At 34.8% G+C, this 23,389-nt stretch overlaps 1 protein-coding gene across 2 annotated transcripts in view; it reads left to right on the forward strand.

Moving 5' to 3' along the window:
- Positions 1-1,596: 1,596 nt before the first annotated feature.
- LOC113042947 (potassium voltage-gated channel subfamily KQT member 1-like) overlaps positions 1,597-23,389 on the forward strand; it is a 56,438-nt gene continuing 34,645 nt past the window's right edge. The window contains exons 1-5 of one of the 2 annotated variants that reach the window (XM_026201974.1): positions 1,597-1,700; positions 10,078-10,153; positions 11,432-11,526; positions 11,653-11,693; positions 12,663-12,724. In XM_026201974.1, the coding sequence (XP_026057759.1) occupies positions 10,121-10,153; positions 11,432-11,526; positions 11,653-11,693; positions 12,663-12,724 (231 nt within the window). In that variant the 5' untranslated portion in view covers positions 1,597-1,700; positions 10,078-10,120. Of the gene's footprint in view, positions 1,701-10,077; positions 10,154-11,370; positions 11,527-11,652; positions 11,694-12,662; positions 12,725-23,389 lie in introns of those variants that run through there. The other variant, XM_026201973.1, reaches the window with a different exon arrangement.

The following is a 23,389-nucleotide window of genomic DNA, read 5'->3' on the forward strand; positions in this document are numbered from 1 at the left end:
TTTGCTCAAATCTGTTCGTGTGGCCCGTGAAAAACACAGAGATCATCTTTCTCTTTTTTTCCCCCTCTCTGCTTTCGGCCGTGAACTCTCTCTGCCCAGTCACCCGATCTGTAAAAACAAAACATAAGTGAATAATAACCATGAGCTCTTACTGAACGCTATATCATCGCGGCCTGGTAAACGCAGTGACCTCAGTTTTCAGAAATATTACCCTGCGAATGCTTTTGTGGCTCTGGAACAGCTGTGCCCAGATCAGCTTAAAATATCCCAACAACACAGCCTCAGAAGGAAAGCGTGCTGTAGAGATGAACCCGCAGCTTCATTCCAGAACCTGAGATCCATTATAGATCACCGAGGTTAAGTTAAAAATTATGTTTAGAAAAATTCTACATTTCATTCTGGAACTCTGACATTTAATCTAGAAGTTATTTTATTTAAAAACATCAATATTGCATATTATTACATTAGGTTCTGTACAAATGCTTGATTGACTTCAGACAAATGGAAAATCAACCACCCATTATGTTTTTTTTTTTTTTTTTAATGACTTTTGTTTCATCGTATTGTGTGACAGTGTGTTGCACTTATTTATTTTTATAAGAAAGTCATCATTTTATTCAGTAAAGATGCAATAAATTGATCCGAAGTGAAAGTAGAGACATTAATAATAATAATAATAATAATAATAATAATAATAATAATAATAATTATTATTATTATTATTATTATTATTATTATTATAATATATATATATATATATATATATATATATATATATATATATATATATATATATATATATATATATGTATATGTATTTATTTATTCTAAATTTAATTCTGGAACTCTGACATTCCATTACAGAATGTTTTAAATTGATTTTTAGAACTTATTTTTTCTGTACAATTTTTGAAAAACAGGATTGATAGAAATATCACATTTTCAATTTTTTACTTTCTTTTAATCAAAGAATCTTGAAAAATAAAATGTATCCCAGATAAAAATATGAAGCAGCACAACTGTTTCCAACACTGATAATAATAATAATAATAATAATAATAATAATAATAATAATAATAATAATAATAATAATAATAATAATAATAAAATAATAATAAATGTTTCTTAAGCAAATCATCATATTAGAATGATTTCTGTAGATCATGTGACACTGAAGACTGGAGGAATGATGCTGAAAATACATGCGTGCATCACAAGAATAAATTACAAATTACAATATATTCAAATTTTAAACAGTAGCTTTAAATTGTAATATAATTTCAAAATTTTACTGTTTTTACTGTATTTTTAGTTCATCAAATAAATGGTCCCATGGTGAGCAGGAACCAAACTTTTGAATGCTAGTGTATGTCCTTTATACACAGCTGTATTTTTCAAAACACATAACCCGATTTTGAATATAGAATTGCTAATATATAGAAAGAAACCTCCAGAGAGATGATTTTTGGCTGTGTGTTAATGAACATGCCAACAGTAATGTGTTCACTGCATGTTCCTTTAAATGCTAATGAGCTCTGCTGACTCCGCCCCTCTCCTCCTGAAACCAACACGGAAAAGACTAAAACTGCAATTTATCGACCTGCCAGCAGCGCTAGCTTCTGGAAATTGGAAATTGTGAGATCGTGTCGATCCTAACACACAATTCAACCTTCAAATCCCATCCAAAAGCTCATTAGGAGGTGAGTTTTCATACCTCACTCTTGTATGTGGGCTGTTGAATAAAACTGGAGCGCTTTGTGTTCACTAACCACATTATAACCTCTAATGCAGTCTGAGTTCAGTAAATGTAGATGCGAGAGGTGCAAGATTGTTAGTGACGTCACAAACAGCTTTAATGGAGATGCAAAAACAGGATCACTAATGACGTGAGGCACATTATTTAAAGGGGTAGTTCACCTAAAAAGAAAAATCACCCCATGATCAATAATCAATTTTTTTGTCATTTTGTGGGGCTTATGGCACAGTTAATACCCTTTTGAAAGTATTGTTTAATAGATTCAACATATTGGGGGGAAAACACGCACAATTAGTCAAAGTTAATAATGCAGTTATTTGTTTTAGCATGTAGAATTCCTCTTCCTCTCATTGTGTGTATGTGTGTGTGTGTGTGTGAGAGAGAGAGAGAGAGCCCATCACACCTTCACCTTCTGAAGGAGGAGAAGCTCTCTGTCAACACTTCTGCTTCTCTTTCTCTTTCCTTGCCTCGTTGTTCTCCTCTCCCATTGCCAAAAGCGATCCGCGCCAGGCCGTCCTCCAGCTCTCTGTTTCCTCTGGCTTTTCCTCGTGTCTCACACACACTGGAAACACATCAGTCTTCCAGTAACAAGCACACACACACACACACACACACACTGTTCTCAGGTGTCTTGCAATCCCTGACCGCCTGTCCTTGAAACACACGGTTGGTTTCTCTTCAGGGAGTCAGTCGGGGGAGACCGGCCTTTAACCGAACAAAAGCTGCGGCCGCAAGAGAAAGAAGTAATTAGGAGAAGGAGGCCCCCGTGTAGCACAGTGTGGCTAGTTTGAAAGAATAAGTTCTTAGAGAGGGGGAAGTAGTTTTATAATCTGCTGGTCTGAATGGAGAGACTGTAGTTTGAGGTCAAGGTGCCACAGCGGGGGCCGAATCAAAGAGCTAAAGCAGACTGAACTGGGCTCCACTGTCCCGTCCCGGCCCTCGGCCCACGCCGCTCTCAGATGCTGTTATTATCTCTTGAATCAGAAGACAGTTTAAAGAGATAGTTCATGTAAAATGAATGTTTACTTACCCTCATCTATTTCTAAACCAGTTTTTTTTCTTGTTTAGTAAAAGAGTGTTTGCTGTACTGTTTACCGTACAGAAGCAATACGGGAAGGGTGAAAAAAACACACCGGAAAACAACTCAGAAAACTTGTGGGTCGTGTTTTCTGGAGTCATATGATATATATTTTTTTAATTGAATATAGTAGTAATAATAATAATAATAATAATAATAATAATTAATTATATTAATATTTAATTATACATTTAAGAAGTTGTTATTTATATAAAATTGAAAATGTTTTTTTATATATATAAAAAATACTTATATTTATTATTTATTTTTATAAAAAAGATATACACACACACACACACACACACACACAATTTGTTAAATGTAATAAAATGAAATTCATTTTACGTTTATATACTTATATTACCTATATTTTTATTAAATATTTTATTGATTTTTTTTTTATTTCTAAAGATATAATTTAAGTAATTAATAAACACACACACATAAATATATTACAAATAAATTAGATTAAATAACTTATTAATAGCAGAATAGTCCATTATATATATATATATATTAGGGCTGTCAAAAATAGCGCGTTAACGGCGTTAATTAGTTGTTTGTCGTTAATTACATCAAATTTTTTTACGCATTTCACGCATGCGCAGTGTGACAAATTATTCAGGTTAGGAAAGTCTCGTCGATCTCTGAATTCTCAAGATAGTAAAAAACAGCGGCGAGCGCCGCGACGAAAACACCGAAGAAGCTTAAGGTTTTACCCCATTTACTCTCAAATACATTCATGCCAAGCTCGATAAACAGAGACGACTTTGGTGGTTGATACGCGAGTTTAGCGCAGACTCCAATTAAACACACCTGCCTGTGATTTACTAATGATCCTAAAGACACGGAATAGCAAACTCATGCGTGTTTGATTAGGGTTAGAGCTAAACTTCGCAGGAAAGTTTTGAGATTTGAGGATCACTGTGTTATAGCGTCCTGTGTTTCACACTGCGCATGCGCAAAACGCCTATATGCAATGCAGCGAAAATTACAGCTGTTTGGGAAAGCATATGCATTTTTACTTGGTTTTACTGGCACTTGAAGCCTTCAGAACGTGAAAATATCGATCCTAAAGTATTGTGGCAGAGCAAATGAACACCTCCCAAAAACAAGAGTGCCCAGAGTGCTGCTTATGTGATTGTGGCGCATGTTTTTGTTTCTGAGTTCATTCTTTCGAGTTTCTCTATCCATAATTTCATAGATATGTGGCTATATTTAACCACTGGTTCACCTAAAACTCTTACACTATCTGTAGTTAAATGGCATGGTTTGATATAGTGCTCAGGTAAATTTGATCTAAGTAAATGTTAAACTTTTGAAATTCAGAAAAAAAGAACCACATGATGAAACAATACATGAAAATTATGTATCTGTGTCCTGTTATTTATTTTTTGGTATGCATTTCAGAAAAAAAATGGTTAGGATTCAGGTGTAGTTGCAAATAGTGATTAATCCTGATTAATCCACTGAAAATTCTGATTAATTTGATTAAAAATTTTAATCATTTGACAGCCCTAATATATATATATATATATATATGTTTGAGAGTTAATTTGGGTCTTTTTCTCACATAAATCTATCAAATGAAATCAGAAGGCCTGGAATATAGAGAAATAATGACATTAACTATTTTATTACACTTTTATATTATACTTTTTGTGTTTTTTTGACCTTGACAGTTCCTGCTCACAGTATGCTATCACAGACTGAAAAAGAGCAGCGTCAACATTATATATAAACATCTTCTTTACTGTTTCTCGAAAGAAAGCAAGAACTCATCAACATGAAATGGGTAAATGGTGCCATATTTTATTATAAGTAAGCCCTCAATAGGGCACAATAGCAACTCTTTCTTGAACCCGTCTAATCCAGCGAAACAGGCGGCAGTCATATCAAAACATTAGAAACCTGCACCCCTTTCTTTGTATGCCAGAAGTAACTTTATCTGCACTCTTTCTCCCTTGTCTCTTTTTTCTCCTTCTGTGTGAACTGGGCCAGCGTTTCATTCTTAATAACTGACTGTCATCCGAGCTGGATCATATAGTCACAGTTTATATCGACTATCAGCCGGTCAGATTGCATCTTATTGCATAACTTGGCTTCTGTTACTGTGTGTGTAATGCAGTAATCGCTTTCGAGGTTTAGACCCCGTTGGCTGTCTCTGAAATGCTTTCTTGCTGATTGCGTGATTATTTATGCCTCACGGGGCGACAGCCACTTCCTCTTCCTGTCAGAGAGAACGGACACTTGCTAGAAATCACCGCTCTTGACCGGTAATTCATTAATGATCCAGCAGCCCACCGGAACATCTTTTTTTGCTTTTATCTAATTTCTGGAGACAGATCCAAACTAATGCAGTGAGATAAATAAAGCTTGTGAGTGTATACATGTTCCTGCCATACAGTCACTGCGGTGGAGCTGTAACTAAAACTTATGCTCAGCAAGACTGCATTTATTGGGTCATAAATACAGTAAAAGCAGTAATATTGTGAAATATTATTACAATTCGAAATAAACATTTACTATTTGGATATATTTTAAAATGTTATTTATTTCAGTGATTAAAGCTGTATTTTCAGCATCATTCATCCAGAAGTCTTCTTCAGTGTCACATAATCTTCAGAAATCATTCTAATATGCTGATTTGCTGCTCAAGATTATTATCGATATTGAAAAATTATTTTTGATAAAACTGTGATGCATTTTATTTTTCAGGGTTCTGTGATGCATAGGAAGTTCAAAAGAACAACATTTATTTAAAATAGAAATCATTTGTAATATTATAAATGTCTTCACTTTCACTATTAATTAATGCATCCTTAATTTATTTCAAAATAAATAATAATTTTTTACACTGTTAAAGAGTTGGATTCCCATGTTAAACATGGACAAAGTTTCAAAAATTAAGTTGTACGTTTGAAGGAGTATTTCTGTTCCAAAAAAACCTCTTCCGGTTTGTCACAAGTTAAGGAAAGTTTTTATCGAGTATGGCTCTGTGTGACGTTAGATGGAGCGGAATTTCCTTATATGGGTCCTGAGGCACTTCTGCCGGAAGATCGCGCGCTCCCGTATAGCAGAGCACTGAGAGCAGAGACATTCACTGATCAGAGCGAGAGCGTCGCCAAATGTCACAAAAGGAGTGTGTTTTTGGTTGCCAGGGCAAGATAACCCTGCACAGATTACCAAAAGAGAAACAGCATTAAGGGACCAGTGGATGGAGTTTATTTTTACAGAGCATCGACGGAGTTGTGCAAGTGTTTTGTGTTTGTCCCCTGCATTTCGAAGATGCTTGTTTTACAAACAGGGCCCAGTTTGATGACGGATTTGCACATCGTTTATTTCTTAAGGATGATGCAGTCCCAACGAAAAAGGGTCATGATCGTGTGTTGGAACCGCAGGCGGTGAGTAAAACTGCTTCAAATATCTCTGTGTTGTTAATTTAGCTATCGGCGCGTAAGCACATCTAGTAAAGATCATGTGATGTTGTCATCAAACTGCACTTTCCACATGTACAGCTTAAAAGAAAAAAAAAAAAAAGACATAAAGTGGAACTTAGTCATTTTCCAAAACCGCTAAGCAAATATATACAGTTTCAATACATACCACATAGAGACGTCGTTGCTGATGCTGCTCTTGTTAAATTTCAGCCTCTGGATCTGATTCAGGATCATAAATAAACGGCTGAATCTGACTGTAAGCCATGGTTTGTTTTGGATGATGTTTTTTCCTCACGGTAATGTCACAGCTTCCAAACGCTCTCAACGCAAAAGCTACTGGCGCTCGTGATTCTTTAGCTCCGCCCACACGTCACGCCTCCAGCCGGTCGTTTTTTTCCGGGAAAAATCGGTACAGACTATCTTTCTCTTATGAATATAATAAAATTAAAGACTTTTTGGAGTTATGAAGGATGCAGTACTACTCTATAGGTACTCAAGATTAACAGGATATTGAGTGCAGTTTTTGTCATTTTTATTAGTTTATATATATTTATATATATATATGTCTATATGGTTTTTATTATTATTTTTATTTCAGTTTTAGTTGTTCTCGTTTTTTTTTTTTTTTTTTTTGATCATTTAGATACTTTTAAAGTTTTTTACTAATATTTAAAAGTAACACATCAAGTGAAAATGAGTTAAAACTAGAAATTTTGCCTTGGCAACCAGCTGAAAGTTTTACATTTTATTTATAGATTTTTATTTTTTTACTAACTACAGCGACCCTGAGTTAAGTACAGTAAGTTGGTAAATTGTTGCTTGTTGTTTGTTATATTTTTTTATTCAATTTTATACAATTGTATTTTTTTTTTTTATTTTTTTTTTTTGAATTACTGTTCAGGGATAAATTCTTTTGGGTCAAAAAACAGTTCAATACCAATAGATGCATGGAAATTTTATTTTTTATTTATCTATTTATTTTTAGTTAATGAATATGCATCTTACATATACATATACATTGGAAAATATACATTGAAAATATTTCAGAGGCTCTTTTTCACTGTCACGTAGAATAAAACCTGTTGGAAACCCATAGTTATATGTGATCTGAGAGTGAATTGTTTGTGTGAGTCACTTCTTTTCTAAGAATTGGTTCTGCATTTGGCAGACACTTTTACCCAAAACAACTTACAGTTGATTTTATATAAGGAATGAAAACTAATGTCAGTTTTTACTCTTTTAGCTCCAAGAATGCTAATTTGAGCAACATGAGAGGTCGTAGAAAAGTTATAGTGATTCACTGGTAAAAAGAAAAGGAAAAGGAAAAGGTTTGGAAACTTTAGGGAAGCAGGACGAGTTTGAGGTTTGATCTAGTGATCTTGACGCATGCCAATAGTTAGTTGTGTTGTTCAGTAATCGTGTGAAATCTTTTGCATGTGTAGAATTGAATGTGAACATGTGCGAGGCGTGTGTTCTCCTGCATGTGTCCGTGTGCCGCTATAATGTGAGGAGGCAGTTTTGTGATTAAACAGCATGTGTTTCATGTTTTGAGGACATGTGTTTTCTTTCCCAATCATGTTGGGATCTGAGACGCACACACACACTCACACACACACTCATGCATGGATGTTTGCATATTGTTCACATGCATTTCCTGCGAGAGGGCAGGATGGCTGACGTTTGAAGGGGCTTTGATCTGTGTGCTTTACGGTGTGTGTCAGCGCTGGGACTGCTGGGAGCTTTTGTCCGGCTGTCCCCTCCTCTAATTAAGACATCGTCTGTGTTTGCGGACAGGGATGGAGCGCCGGAGGCCGCGGCAGAGGGAAGTGATTTGTGTTTTGTAGATCAGTGACAGCAAAGAGAGCTTTATCACGACAGTCTCAAGCTGAGAGGAATCAACACGACACTCGGGGAACGGCTTTACAGATGCTACAGTGTGTGTGTGACGGGCCCAAGTCCATTCAAGTCAACAAACAAATCTAATTCTATATATATATAAAAAATAAAAAATAAAATAATAATAATACTATTTTTTTTTACATCTATTCTATATGTATATCTGTATCTGTATGTGTGTGTGTGTATATATATATATATATATATATATATATATATAAAGACAACAGTAATTTATTTAAAATTATTTTTCATTCATATTATTCCTATTACACACACACACACACACACACACACACACACACACACACACACATATATATATATATATATATATATATATATATATATATATATATATATATATATATATATATATATATGTATACATGTATAAACACACATAGTAATGAGTATTATTATTGTTTATTTATTTATCTATATCTTATTTATATTACAAATTTATTAAAGATTTGTTATATTTAATAAATGTATTTATCAGGAGGAAGTAACACTATCAATATTAACATATATATATATATATATATATATATATGTATATATATATATATACAGTATGTGTGTATATACAGTATGTATGTGTGTGTGTGACTTCCTCCTGATAAAAAATCTATATACATTATATATATATTTAGCTATTTTTAATGTTTATCATATACTGCAATGTAATCTTTAACATTTCCATTTTTATATTATGTACAGCTTTATAAACAAATATATAAATAAATATATTTATTCATTCATCGCGAGGAAGTGACACACTTTTTATATATGTAATCTAATTATAGATGTGATAATATATACAATATATTTCATAATGAGCCATTTATAATATTTATGAGACAGACTATTGTGCATTTTTATTTATTTGTGATTGTTTTACTCTTCCTGTTTTCCTAAAATAGGGCTACAGTACATGTGCACATCGTATGCAGGTATAAGTCCCATTACAGAAGTGGGATGGGTTTGGAATGACATCTCATGACGTGTTTGTGACGCATGTCTTTGTTTGGTTGTTAACTGGAGGAAGTGAAACCCTCTTTTGGATGTTTTCTCCACTCGTGAGCGCCATGTGTGGTTGTCCTGTAGAGAAGTCAGTTCTCTGTCTGAAGTATGTGTGCTGGCATGGAAAGCAATTTAAGTGACCATGACCCACACGCACACGCCACACTCAGAATCACTTAACACACACCCTTAAAGAGACAGTACACCCCAAAATAAGCGATGTAATCTTTTCCTCAGCCCAAACCCGTTTGACTTTCTTTTATGTGTAAATCCCAAACATAGATGCTTATAAGATGAAAACAAAACTCTGGTCTGGAACGAGATAAATGTGTGAGTGAATAACGTCAGGATTTCTCTCTATGGATGAGCTGTTCCTTTAAGACGCTCTCGTACGACTGTGTTGTGGATTTACCAGGGCTTTGATGTCAAAGGTCATCGTCGGGGTCACTGATAACAGGCCAGACGCGTTCTTTAGCTGAGCTGATTTGACTCCAGACGTGTTTTTGAGATGCTTGTCTGCACAAGGTCAAGGTTTTTATCTAGTCTTGATTGGCAGAAATGAGCTTTGTTTTTCCACTAGGGCCTGTCCACAGTGAACATGACTCCTGCTGCATGGATTTCTGCGCAGAAACTTTGGCAAGACAGCGTAACACTGGAAATAACAGGGTGTTTGAGCCAACAAAAAAACAAAAAAAACATGTGCCCTCCTTTAGAGAGAGAGAGAGAGAGAGTGTGTCCGTGTGTGTGTGTGTGTTGTGCTGTGTGTCTGTTGTTATTGTCACCAGTTTTTACTGCCACGTACTCACACACACACACACATTTACAGCAGGCCTGCTCTGTGTTTTGTGACGCTATGTGTTTGTTTATTTTGTTCTCCGCAGACTTTCCCACGCACACAGATCTGCCATCAAGGTCATCAGAAGGATGCAGTACTTTGTGGCTCGACGGAAATTTCAGGTACTTTTATTTTGTATGTCAGAATAAAGAGATCATATATATATGTATATGAAAAATGTGTGTGTTTGTGTGTGTGTGTATATGTATATTATACAAATACAAATACAAACATTTAGGTAATTTATTATTATTGAACATTTTATTGATATAATTTATTCTTCTCTATATAAAAATGTATGTAACTATATTACATTTTTAAATATAATAATAATAATTATTATTATTTGCATTTGCATTTTTATATGCATTTTTATATGCAAATGTTTTAAATTTTTCTATTTTAATTGAATTATTTTACTATTCCTATTACCCGATTTTCTTATTATATTATTTCCACCACACCACACACACATATATGAAAGTCTTCATATTTTAGTGCATATTAATAAAAATTCAGTTTTCATACGTTCGATAAGCTTGATTCATGAAACACGAGCAGATTGAGTTTGTTTGAACGTTCATAAAACAAAATAATCGCTTTGAATAAGAATAGTTTTTTTGAATGATCATTTACACAAAAATGTTGTTCTTGTGAACAACCCAATTAGTCAGGAAGCTACTAAAACTATTTATTATTACATTAACATAAGTGACCCTGGACCACAAAACCAGTCTTAAGTGTCAATTTTTAAAAATTGAGATTCATGCATCATCTGAAAGCTGAATAAATCATCTCTCCATCGATGTCTGGTATATTAGGAGGACAATATTTGTCTGAGATACAACGATTTGAAAATCTGGGATCTGAGGGAGCAAAAAAAATCTAAATATAGAGAAAATCATCTTTAAAGTTGTTCAAATTAAGTTCTTAGCAATGCATATTACTAATCAAAAATTAAGTTTTTATATATTTACAGTAGGACATTTACTAAATATCTTCATGGAACATGATCTTTACTTAATATCCTAATGATTTTTGGCATAAAAGAAAAAGCGCAAATTCTGACCCATATAATGTTTTTTTGGCTATTGCTACAAATAAACCCCAGAGACTTAAGAGACTGCTTTTGTGCTCCATGGTCAAAACTTATGCATTTAGCAGAGGCTTTAATCCAAAACGACTTACAAAAAAGAGACAAAAGCAATTTTTAAAACAGTGATCTAAACCGAAATGAATAAATATGCTCAAGTAAAAACTGTCAATTTTCCGTCAAGTTGCATGCCTTTGCTGCTGTTGTTATCGAGTTAAATTGAGCTATAATAACAAAGCGTGGAAGTTGAAGGCCCGAGGGAGCTGTGATGACAATGGCTCTCATGGATGCCGTCTCTGTCCCGCAGCAAGCGAGGAAACCGTACGACGTGCGGGACGTGATCGAGCAGTATTCGCAGGGCCACCTGAACATGACGGTCCGCATCAAAGAGCTCCAGAGAAGGTGAGACTCCGTGTGACGTCACCGCAGAGTTTATTCCCGTTCCTTCCCACAACACCAGCGGCGTAGGCGGGATTTCCAAACAATCGCTGTGTATTTCACAGTTTCCTGCTGTTTTTCCTCTCGCAGGTTGGATCACACGTTGGGAAAACCGGGAATGTTCCTGCCAGGTAAAGAAAAATTGAGTTTTTAAATGTTCCCACATCCAACACACATTCAAGATGCATGAAGAAAAGCACAAAGAATAAAGCACAAAGTCGTAATGCTTCCATGATTTACTTGCTTTTATATACTAGCTAATAGTCAAACCCAGATTGTTTATTGAAACTAAACTGCAAACATGGAAACACATGCAAGTGCAGAAATCATTCTAATTCTAACATTGCATGCATCTCATTAACATGTGACAATAATAATTCCATATATGGAAACTTTAAACATTCTAAACAGATGTTAGGCAATCAGAAGTCATTTACAAGTTAAATGGCGTCTGATTGGCTAATAGAACACATATATGCAAATACAGACATCACATCCATCTCATTAATGTGCAGCCTCCAGTATTACAACTTGAATAGACCGAAGTGAAAAGAGACACAAACTAGACACCATTCGCTGAAAATTTTGGAAAATGTATGACCATCTACTGGTTGTGGTGGTAATATAATGTTGTTTTCATTTTAAAAGTGATGCCAGAATGCCAGAAATCTCCCACCTAAACATATTTTACTATAAAAATGACTAAATGCAGATCTTGAATTTAACGTACAGATAATGTTCCCATTTTATGTCAAACATACACAAAAAAAGAATAATTGTGAGCCAAATAAATAATATTAAAAAATGACAAATCCCTCCCAAACTGCGTGATTAAAAAGTGAGCATTATTACATGTTTTAAAAAACTATAAGATGAGTTTACAAGCTGTCAAGCACAAGCTAGTTACAGTAGCAAGAACTGCCTGTTTAAATATAAGGCTGGGAAACAGATTGAAAAAGCCAATTGTGAAGGAAAATGTAAGAAAATTTAAGAAGCTTTTTATATGAGCAGGGCGTTTTAATAAACATAGCTTTTGGCTGTTATATACAGAAAAGGATTACTTCCGACTGTCTTATTATTTCTCTTTATATTGTTTTCAGAGAAAGGTGTGGATAAGGAATATTATACAATGGGAGCCCGGCTCATCCGACTGGAAGATAAGGTACAACAGAGACTTTTTAGGCTGAATTTGTCTCCAGAATCTGACATTCTCTAACCATTAGTTCCTGTTCACTCGTTCTACTGACCAAGCGATCTCACATTTCATAAACAGTAAGCCTGAGTTAACTCTTTCTCCTCTGGCTGGAAGTGTAATCATGTAGTTGTGATCTGCTCAGACAAGAGGACACGCATGCTTCCCCTCGGTCCCCTGTTGTGTTTGTAGATGAAGCCAGACTGTGACTGAGATTTGAGGATTTTTAGAGATAATGTGATGCAAATCTGTCAAATGAATCTCTGCAGGCGCTCTGGAGCTTGGGTGTCTTTTCCAGCGAATGCGTATCTGATGTGATCTATTTTATATGTTTCATCCTCATATTTAAACAGGGCTTTATAGTGACTAAAAGTTATCAAATTAATATTATATATATATATATATATATATATATATATATATATATATATATATATATATATATATATATATATATATATATATATATATATATATATATATATATATTAGAGCTGTCAAATGATTGATTGCAATTCATTTAAATATTAATTAATATTTTGGATTAATTTTGCATTTAAAATAAAAGTTTTTGTTCACATAATACACATGCATGTGTACATTTAAGAAAAAAAATATTTTATATATTAAATATATTTATATATAATATAAAATATAAGAATATCATATATAAATGTAAATACTTGAAAATATTTTCAGAATATATACTGTATGTGTGTGTATTTATGTATACTTAATAAATAAACACAGTACACATACATATATAATGTAAACAAAAACTTATTTTGGATTAATTGTGATTAATCAGTTGGCAGCACTATTAATAATGTGTAATAAAATGTATTAATTATATTAATTGTTTTATTAATTATTTTATTCATATAATAGCTGGGTGAGCATGAAAGGTTTGTTTTAAATCAGTAGGAAATTAATGTGTTAAAAATATGGCCATGAGCACAGAAAGGCACTAATTGTCTGTGTGTGTGTGTGTGTGTGTGTGTGTGTGTGTGTGTGTGTGTGTGTGTGTGTGTGTGTGTGTGTGTGTGCGTGTGTGTGTGTGTGTGTTGTTGTTGTTGTTACTGAATCACGGTGCCGTTACTAGGTGGGTCTGTGCTTCCTCTTCTCTTGAGCTCTTGTGATGAATCTCAATCTCCGTGTACATACACAACCAAAGGCACAATAACATATGACAGCCATTAAGCATATTGATATCATTTCAGTCTGATCTGGGCCACTCTGAGTGACACATTTCAGCTGTTATTGAAGGATGAAGCAGTTCCCAACTGGACTAGACAGCCTGTGTTACTTTCCCATTCAAACAGACATTTATAAATAGGTCTTAAAGTGACAGCAGCACAAACGGCTTGTTTCATTTCTAAAAAAGCGTGATATGAGTTTGTACTTGAGTTTGGTGAAGCTGTAAGTGTGGAGATGCGATCTCGAGTGCCGCTCTGATGTTTTGACTGCAGAGGAAGCAAAATGAGATTGATAGGGAGCAGGAGAGAGACTTGTCGTGACAAGGCGATGGTGGTTTTTTGGTCGATTGACGCCTGAGGCCAACAGGTGGGTGAACTGAGTGACCCGCACACATCTGGATCATACGCCCCTCTCGCTGGAGCATTAAACACAAGATGCTGAAACAAGCGTAGTGTCTCTCGTTTAACGCCACGTTCACTCACTGAAATACTGAAAGAATTCATGACTTGATGATATCTTCAAATATTATATTATATTATATTATATTATATTATATTATATTATATTATATTATATTATATTATATTATATTATATTATATTATATTATATTATATTATATTATATTATATAAATGATTTAGTGCTATTTATTTATTTATTTATTATGTTTGATGAAATGTTCCTCTGAGATAAACCTCGTGATGATATTCTCTCAATATATAAGATAATATTTATTCATATTTATAAATATATGTATTTATATAATTCTATTATTTATATATTTGCATTTATATTTATTAATTATAATAAAGTTATATTATATAAATTATTGTACATTATGTAAATATATACTATAAAGATTTTGAAGACATCATCATTCTTAATCTCATAATCATAATTCTTTAAAAAAATATATTATTATTATTATTATTATTATTATATTTCAAATATATATATTTTCATTTATTTATATATTTCCAAATAGTTTTTTTTATATTTTATAAATAAATAAAAACCATGTAATAATAATAATACATAGAAGAAGCAGTAGAATATGAAAGCAAATACATAATTATAATATATAATATATATTTTATATAAACTATATTTAATTGTAATATATATATATATATATATATATATATATATATATATATATATATATATATATATTAGGGGTGTAACGATACGCGTATTCGTATTGAACCGTTCGGTACGACGCTTTCGGTTCGGTACGCGGTACGCATTATGTATACCGAACGGTTCGTTGGAGTAATTAATTATATTTGAAAAAAAAAAAAAAGAGAGAGAAAGAAATATAATGATATGCGTTCAACAAGGTAGCCCAATAACCCAAACAACGTAACAGGCAACGCCCCTGACACTCCCGAAGAAGAAAAAAACACCATCTTATATGTTTATGTTAGGCTACTCAGTCAGGCGCTCGCTCACTCAGTACACGCTGAAGGCTCGTTGCAAAATAGCCAATGCGTTTAACAGACTAGAAATGAGAAGATCCTCCAATAACCAACAGGTCTGGTGTTTGGGTGCACTTTGGATTCCCTTTAAGCTATAATGGTGATGGCAAGAGAGTGGTGGATAAAAAAACAACGGTATGTCGCATCTGCAACATGACAGGGTACACCAGCGGGATTACAAAAAAAAAAAAAAAAAAAAACAGCGGCAATATCTGGGATATATGCGTCAGTACTATCTGGGAAAAGACGAAAAAAAGGAGAAACATGCACGCAGCAAACTATCCCTGCAGCATTTAGACACTATAGCTGACAGGGAATCCAACCCAAACACCAGACCTGTTGGTTATTTTAGGATCTTATATTTCTGGTCTGTTAAATGCATTAGACATTTTGCAACGAGCCTTCAGCGCGTGCTGAGTGAGCGAGCGCCTAATTAGGGGCCGTTCACATATCGTGCCTAAAAACGCATGGAAAACGCTAAGCGCGTCTTTCTCCTGAGGCGTCTGTCTTTGCTAAGCAACAATGACGTGCTCTCTCCATGAGACGCGGAAATTTCAGCGAAGGATAAATGGATTTGCAGCTCTAAAAAAAATGTATTTCAAAATTGCAATCCATATACAACTATGATCAGCTGTTCCTTCATCTTGGCTGAGCTCTCAACGTTGTTACGGGAAAGGATGAAGCTGATTGGTTGGTTCTTGTCACATGACCCGCGGTGCGCTTGCGGCATTCTGAAAAGTTGAGATGTTTTTACATTTTGCTGTATCTAAAACGTATCGAACCGAACCGAACCGAACCGTGACATCAGTGTATCGTATCGAACCGAACCGTGAATTTTGTGAACCGTTACACCCCTAATATATATATATATTTTTTTTTTTTTTTTTTTTTTTTTTACACAGTTTTATATATAATTATGTATAATTTTAATATATTTATTTGGATGTGTGTCTAAATAAGTCTCACAAGTCGTTAATATATACCTTTGAGATATTTGAAGGTATGATGCCTTGATAATCGCTCAATCAGTGAAACATGATGAATATTAGCACGTCTGAACAGCTATAAATCTCACTCTCTTCTGGCGCCGTCATTAGCATGGAGACATTGCTCTTCCCCTGTGGTGAGTGTGTTGAGGTGTGTTGTCTGACTGGCAGCTCGGTGAGTAAGTTGTGGTTAATGTGTCAGAGTTTTGTATGGGCCGACATTGATTTATACCCCTCGACAAAGACACACATGGCACCAAGCGGTGTCTCGTCCCTCGCTCTGTGTGTGTGACACTTGGCTCTCTGAGCGCTGCAGTGCTCATAAAGATGGATGAGCAGTCGTGACATCCCGTGTTATCTCGCTGTCTGCCGCCCCACTGAAAAATGTCTGAAGAATAACAGCGCCTGAGTTTGGCTTTGACGCCTCCAGAGGGGCTGGAAATGGCTTTTCAATGAGCTTAAAAAAAGTAGGTATGGCCTTCACGAATATTGAACAGCCTTGTGTTTTCGCTCTTTTGGAACTTACGTGACTTCAATTTTGTTTTAAATAATAAGTAAAAATATCTCATCCTTAAAACATGATCAGCTTTAGTCAAGGGTATTTTTATTTATTTATTTATTTGTATTTGTATAGCACTTTTTTTACAATAGAAATCGTTGCAAATCAAGACATGTTTGATTTGACTGAATGTCTTTATTAATATTTTCCTATTGATTATTTGTTCTTTATCTGTCTGTCCTTGTTTTAGACTATTATCCCTTAAATGTAGTAAGTTTTATGTATAGAAAAGAAAATCCAAACTTGATCTATATTATATGTATATATATATATATATATATATATATATATATATATATCTCTACAGATGTTTTATGTAAAAAAAATATATATATATATATATATATATTACTGAAAAGTAAAAAAAAAAAATTTACTGTTAGTTTGTTTAGTTATTTTTGGAGTGAATTAGTTAATATAAAATATATAAAATATATAAAAAAAATATATATAAAAATAATTCCTGGGATACATGTTGATATATGATATATGCTATTTATTTATTTTTATTTTTTATTAATATAACAGAGAAATGTTTTTGATCAGACCTGTGATATTACATATTATATATGTATATATTCAAATAGTATTAATAATAAAATGAAGTATTGAATAATTTGTAAAATGAAATAAAATACATTAAATATTTAAAAAATATTTTTGGTTATAAAATATTTATCTATTCTAAATAAAATATTCAAATTTTTCTGCTGTAAATTCTATCTATCTATCTACAAACCCGATTCCAGAAATGTTGGGACGCTGTACAAATTGTGAATAAAAACAGAATGCAATGATTTGGAAGTTTCACATTTCAATATTTTATTCAGAAAACAACATAGATGACATATCAAATGTTTAAACTGAGAAAATGTATAATTTTAAGAGAAAAATAAGTTGATTTTAAATTTCATGGCATCAGCACATCTCAAAAAAGTTGTTACAAGGCCATGTTTACCACTGTGTGGCATCTCCTTTTCTTTTTATAACTGTCTGCAAACGTCTGGGGACTGAGGAGACAAGTTACTCAAGTTTAGGAATAGGATTGTTGTCCCATTCTTGTCTAATTCAGGCTTCTAGTTGCTCAACTAGGTCTTCTTTGTCACATCTTCCTCTTTATGATGCACCAAATGTTTTCTATGGGTGAAAGATCTGGCTGTTTCAATACCCGGATCCTTCTTCTACACAACCATGATGTTGTAATTGATGCAGTATTTGGTCTGGCATTGTCATGTTGGAAAATGCAAGGTCTTCCCTGAAAGAGACGACGTCTGGATGGGAGCATATGTTGTTCTAGAACTTGGAATTACCTTTCAGCATTGATGGTGTCTTTCCAGATGTGTAAGCTGCCCATGCCACACACACACATGCAACCATCAGAGATGCAGGCTTCTGAACTGAGCGCTGATAACAACTTGGGTTGTCCTTGTCCTCTTTAGTCCAGATCACATGATTCGTCTGACCACAGAACAGTTTTCCACTTTGCCACAGTTCATTTTAAATGAGCCTTGGCCCAGAGAAAACGCCTGCGCTTCTGGATTATGTTTAGATATGGCTTCTTTTTTGACCGATAGAGTTTAAGCCGGCAACGGTGAATGGCGCGGTGGATTGTGTTCACTGACAATGTTTTCTGGAAGTATTCCTGAGCCCTTGTTGTGATTTCCATTACAGTATCATTCCTGTATGTGATGCAGTGCCATCCAAGGGCTGAAGATCAAGGGCATCCAGTATGGTTTTCAGGCCTTGACCCTTACACACAGATTTTTCCAGATTATCTGAATCTTTGGATGATATTATGCACTATAGATGATGATAACTTCAAAGTCTTTGCAGTTTTTCTCTGAGAAACTCCTTTCTGACATTGCTCCACTATTTTTCGCCGCAGTATTGGGGGAATTGGTGATCCTCTGCCCATCTTGACTTCTGAGAGACACTGCCACTCTGAGAGGCTATTTTATACCCAATCATGTTCCCAATTGACCTAATAAGTTGCAAATTGGTCCTCCAGCTGTTCCTTAAATGTACGTTTAACTGTTCCGGCCTCTTATTGTTACCCGTCCTAAAGTTTTTGGGAATGTGTAGCTCTTATGAAATCCAAAATGAGCCAATATTTGGCATGACATTTCAAAATGTCTCACTTTCAACATTTGATATGTTATCTATATTCTATTGTGAAATTATTTACATTATTACATTACTTTTTTACTCACAATTTCTACAGTGTCCCAACTTTTTTGGAATCGGGTTTGTACATTGTCTTGGTAAATCCAAGCACAGTTTGAGATATTGCTGAGATCTGAAACTCCAGAGGAAACCCATGTGAGATCACTGAGGAGTTTTATTGAGGATAAACATCTGAGAAGTAGGAGATTTATCAAAAGCATCTACTTAGACATTTGAGAGATCTCATGCATCAAAACTGATGTCCTCCACGTTTCAGCGTGGTTTTTCTGGTACATCAAGACGTGTTAAACCAGCCGTTTGATTTCCCGTGAAGCGGAAACGACCAATAAAACCAGTCGAGAACTTGCAAAATCTGGAAAATCAGCCTGATTGTGTTTGCTGTGACTTTTCAGAATGTTGTTTGTGAAAACTTCATTTGAAAGTCATTAACGAGTGCATCACAGTTACTGATGTAAACGGCAGGAGCACAGAGCTGTGTTTAGGCTACAGTCAGAGCGTGATCAACCCAGACGGCGTAAACACGAGTTTACCTTTACATGTCCTCACATGTTTACACACACTGGCATGTACACATTTGATGGCTCTCACACACATAAACAAACTCAAACACAGCGTTCTGTGATGTTCCCTCCTCAGCTGTAAAGAATTCCTTGTGAGAGAATGATTGTTAAAGAAACGATGTATGAACATGGGGTTAAATGTTTAGGTTTAATGGATCTATGGAATTCCTTTTTGTGGCACTTGAGTTGATGGACTAATTTTTTGGATTATTGTTCCTGTATAACCTGAAGGATGCATTTCTGGGATCGTGCTCTGAGTTTCCTCATATGTGGCACGGCATTATACTGTGCTTCCTGACTTTTCTAGTCATTATGGATAAGGACTTTAAAAATAATTTTATGAATGTTACACTCCAAAAGAAAGTCTCTATATTGAGCTGAGCAGAAAAAAATGTCTACCAAGTAAATGTTCATGACTTTTACATCATTTTTAACATTTTTAATAGTGTCTGTTTCCAGCATTTCAAAATCGATCAATCTTTCTGTCTGTATCTGTCTGTCTGTTTCTGTGTGTGTGTGTGTGTGTGTGTGTGTGTCTGTATCTGTATATCTGTCTGTCTCTCTCTGTCTGTCTGTCTCTCTGTCTATCTCTCTATCTGTCTGTCTCTGTCTGTCTCTGTCTGCCTGTGTGTGTGTGTGTGTGTGTGTGTGTGTGTGTGTCTGTCAGTCTCTGTCTGTCTGTCTGTCTGTCTGTCTCTGTGTGTGTGTGTGTGTGTGTGTGTGTGTGTGTGTGTGTCTATCTGTCTGTCAGTCTCTGTCTGTATGTCTGTCTCTCTGTCTGTCTGTCTGTCTGCCTGTCTGTGTGTGTGTGTGTGTGTGTGTCTGTCTGTCTGTCTGTGTGTGTGTGTGTGTGTGTCTGTCTGCCTGTCTGTGTGTGTGTGTGTGTGTGTCTGTCTGTCTGTCTGTGTGTGTGTGTCTGTCTGTCTGTCAGTCTCTGTCTGTGTCTGTCTGTCTGTCTGTCTCTGTGTGTGTATGTGTGTGTGTGTGTGTGTCTGTGTGTGTGGGCATGTTTTTGTGACATATCAGGACATAACTCTCTATAATGACATGGGTAAGACACAGGTATTACAAGGAGAGGGTGACTTATGAGGACATAACCCATGTCCCCATTTTTCAAAACACTTATAAATCACACAGAATGACGTTTTTTTTGAGAAAGTAAAAATGCACAAAGTTTCCTGTGAGGGTTAGGGTTAGGGTTGGTGAAGGGCGATAGAATATACAGTTTGTACATTACAAAAACCATGACGCCTATGGGATGTCCCCACTTTTCACAAAAAACAAACGTGCGTGCGTGTGTGTGTCTGTCTCTGTCTGTCTGTCTGTCTGTCTCTATGTCTGTCTGTCTGTGTATGTCTGTATGTATGTCTGCGTGTCTGTCTGTTGTTTGTTTGTTTTTTTGTTCATTTGTTCTGTCTTTTATTTCTGTCTGCCTGTCATCCGTTTTGTCTGTCTGTCTATAGTTTATTTGTTTTTTCTCTCTGTCTGTTGTTCAATCTGTGTGTCTGTGCCGTCTCAATTAAAATACAATTGAATTTAATTGAAATTTAATTCCTATTTGTATATGATGGATAATCAGTATGTCAGACAAATTCGGGAGTATTCAATCTGAAGTCATTATTCATGCCTTTACAAACAAACGTTCATTCCTACCTGTTAGTTCCAGTCCTTTAATTTAATTGGACAAGTTGCATTCCAGAAGAACGGTTCACTGTCTGAATCACAGCGCTTGTCTGTGTTCACTACAAAGAATCCCAGAATTCCTGCTTCTGTTTTTGGAGCTATTTTCATTGGCTGAGAAAAAATAAACAAAATTGCCACCCATTGTGTCAGAAATGAAGGCCTAGTGTGCATTCAGTTGGTCATTATTGTTAAATAAACCAAGACAGGATGATCCAGACGGCGACGTAGAGTCGCAGCTGGTTTGATATAAACGGCCGTAAGATGTCCTAAATGTGTCCGCAGACGGGTGTGGTTTAATTTGCCGTCTAACTACAGGGCAGGGGTTGTTGTCTCTGGGGTGAGGGTGCGGTCCATCCCGCCTCCAGACCGTGACGCTCAGGTAAGTCCATGACTGAGAGGATACGCCCAGACGCCCGGAGGTAATCTGAAATGTCACATCCAAACAAACCATCCTTCATTTAGTCTCCATTCGGCCCAGTGTGCTTAAGTGCCCACCATCATACACAATGCCAGGAAGTCTTAATAAAAAGCTAACTCAGTAAGGACACTCAAGTTTGGAGGACAGTTTCACACTTTAGCTCTGACCAGAATGATGTTGGCTTGTGCAAAGCAGGGTTGTGTACAGTCCTAAAATGAAATAAATATGTCCAGTTTGGTTTGTTGGCCTTAGCTGCCTAGGTTGGACTATACTAGTCAGGCTTATTTTTTTATTTATTTACATTTTATTCTCTTATTGCATGTATTTCCTTTTTTTTGTATTTTATTTAATTAGATTTTTTTAGCATTTATTTTTGTCTTGCATTTCGTTTTATATTTTAGCTATTTCATTCTTTCATTGTATATTACTTTCTTATTTTTATTAAGATTGTTTTCTTTTTCTTTTCTCATTTCCTTTAATTTTATTGCATTTTAGTTTTCCTTCAGGCAGTCTTCTTGCCTTTTTTTGTTTCTTAATTTTAATTTCATGTTTTTTTATTGTTTTATTCTCTTGTTGCATATTTCCTCCTTTAATTAATTGATTTCATTTCTATATTGCAGTTTTATTTTCTAATTCTAATTCTAATTTTCTTAGTGAATTTTAGTTTATTTTTTATTTAGTTTATTTTTTGTATTGCATTGTCTTTTTGTTACTTCACTCTTTATTTTATTGCATTTTATTTCCGTATTTAAATTATTTCCATATTGCATGTAATTAAAAAAAAAAAAAATATATATATATATATATATATATATATATATATATATATATATATATATATTGTTAAATTTTTGCATTGCATTGTATTTTCTTAATTAGTTATTTTATTCTCTTTTTGCATTCTTTTTTTTAATAAAATTTTCTCTTAATGCATTTCATTTTCTCCATTAGTTTCTCCATTTTCATCTTGTTTTCTTATTTTATTTTCTTATTCTATTTTATTCTGCTTCCTGCAGTCTGCTGAGTGGCTCGGCCCGGCCTGTTTAAGTGCCCGCTATACAACACAATGTTAGGAAGTGTTAATAAAAAGCTGTATGGTTTGACCAAACTCGGTAAGGACGCTCATGTGGGCTCCCTGCCATGCTCGGAGCTCTGTGTCTTGGCACGTCGTGTGTCCATTTACTATCTAAACCACTCCACTTTGATTCATGTGTTTGGCTGCGGATCCATTCTGCCGGACTGGACAAAGAAAGGAAACTGGGCTGACATTAGGCAACCCACTGTACATCCTTCTGAGGCTTTTGGGACTCAAACATGTCTTGGCTTGCCCAGACTGTGGGTCTTTAAATCTGAATCAAAGGTTATCGGACTGGCGGTGAACAGTAAACGCCTGTGCCTTTCTATTCCGGTAATTACCTCAGCAGGAGTCTACCACAATGTATGTTTCAATACTCAGACAATGCCATCATATCGCTCTTGCCTTTCTCTATGTGTTTCTCGCCTTTCATTGTTTTGCAATCTCCTTCTGACAGCTTTGGAGGTCAGCTAAAGCACAAAGATTTAAAGCAA

This window comes from Carassius auratus, chromosome 25 (assembly GCF_003368295.1).
Source record: "Carassius auratus strain Wakin chromosome 25, ASM336829v1, whole genome shotgun sequence".
Lineage (NCBI taxonomy): Eukaryota > Metazoa > Chordata > Actinopteri > Cypriniformes > Cyprinidae > Carassius > Carassius auratus.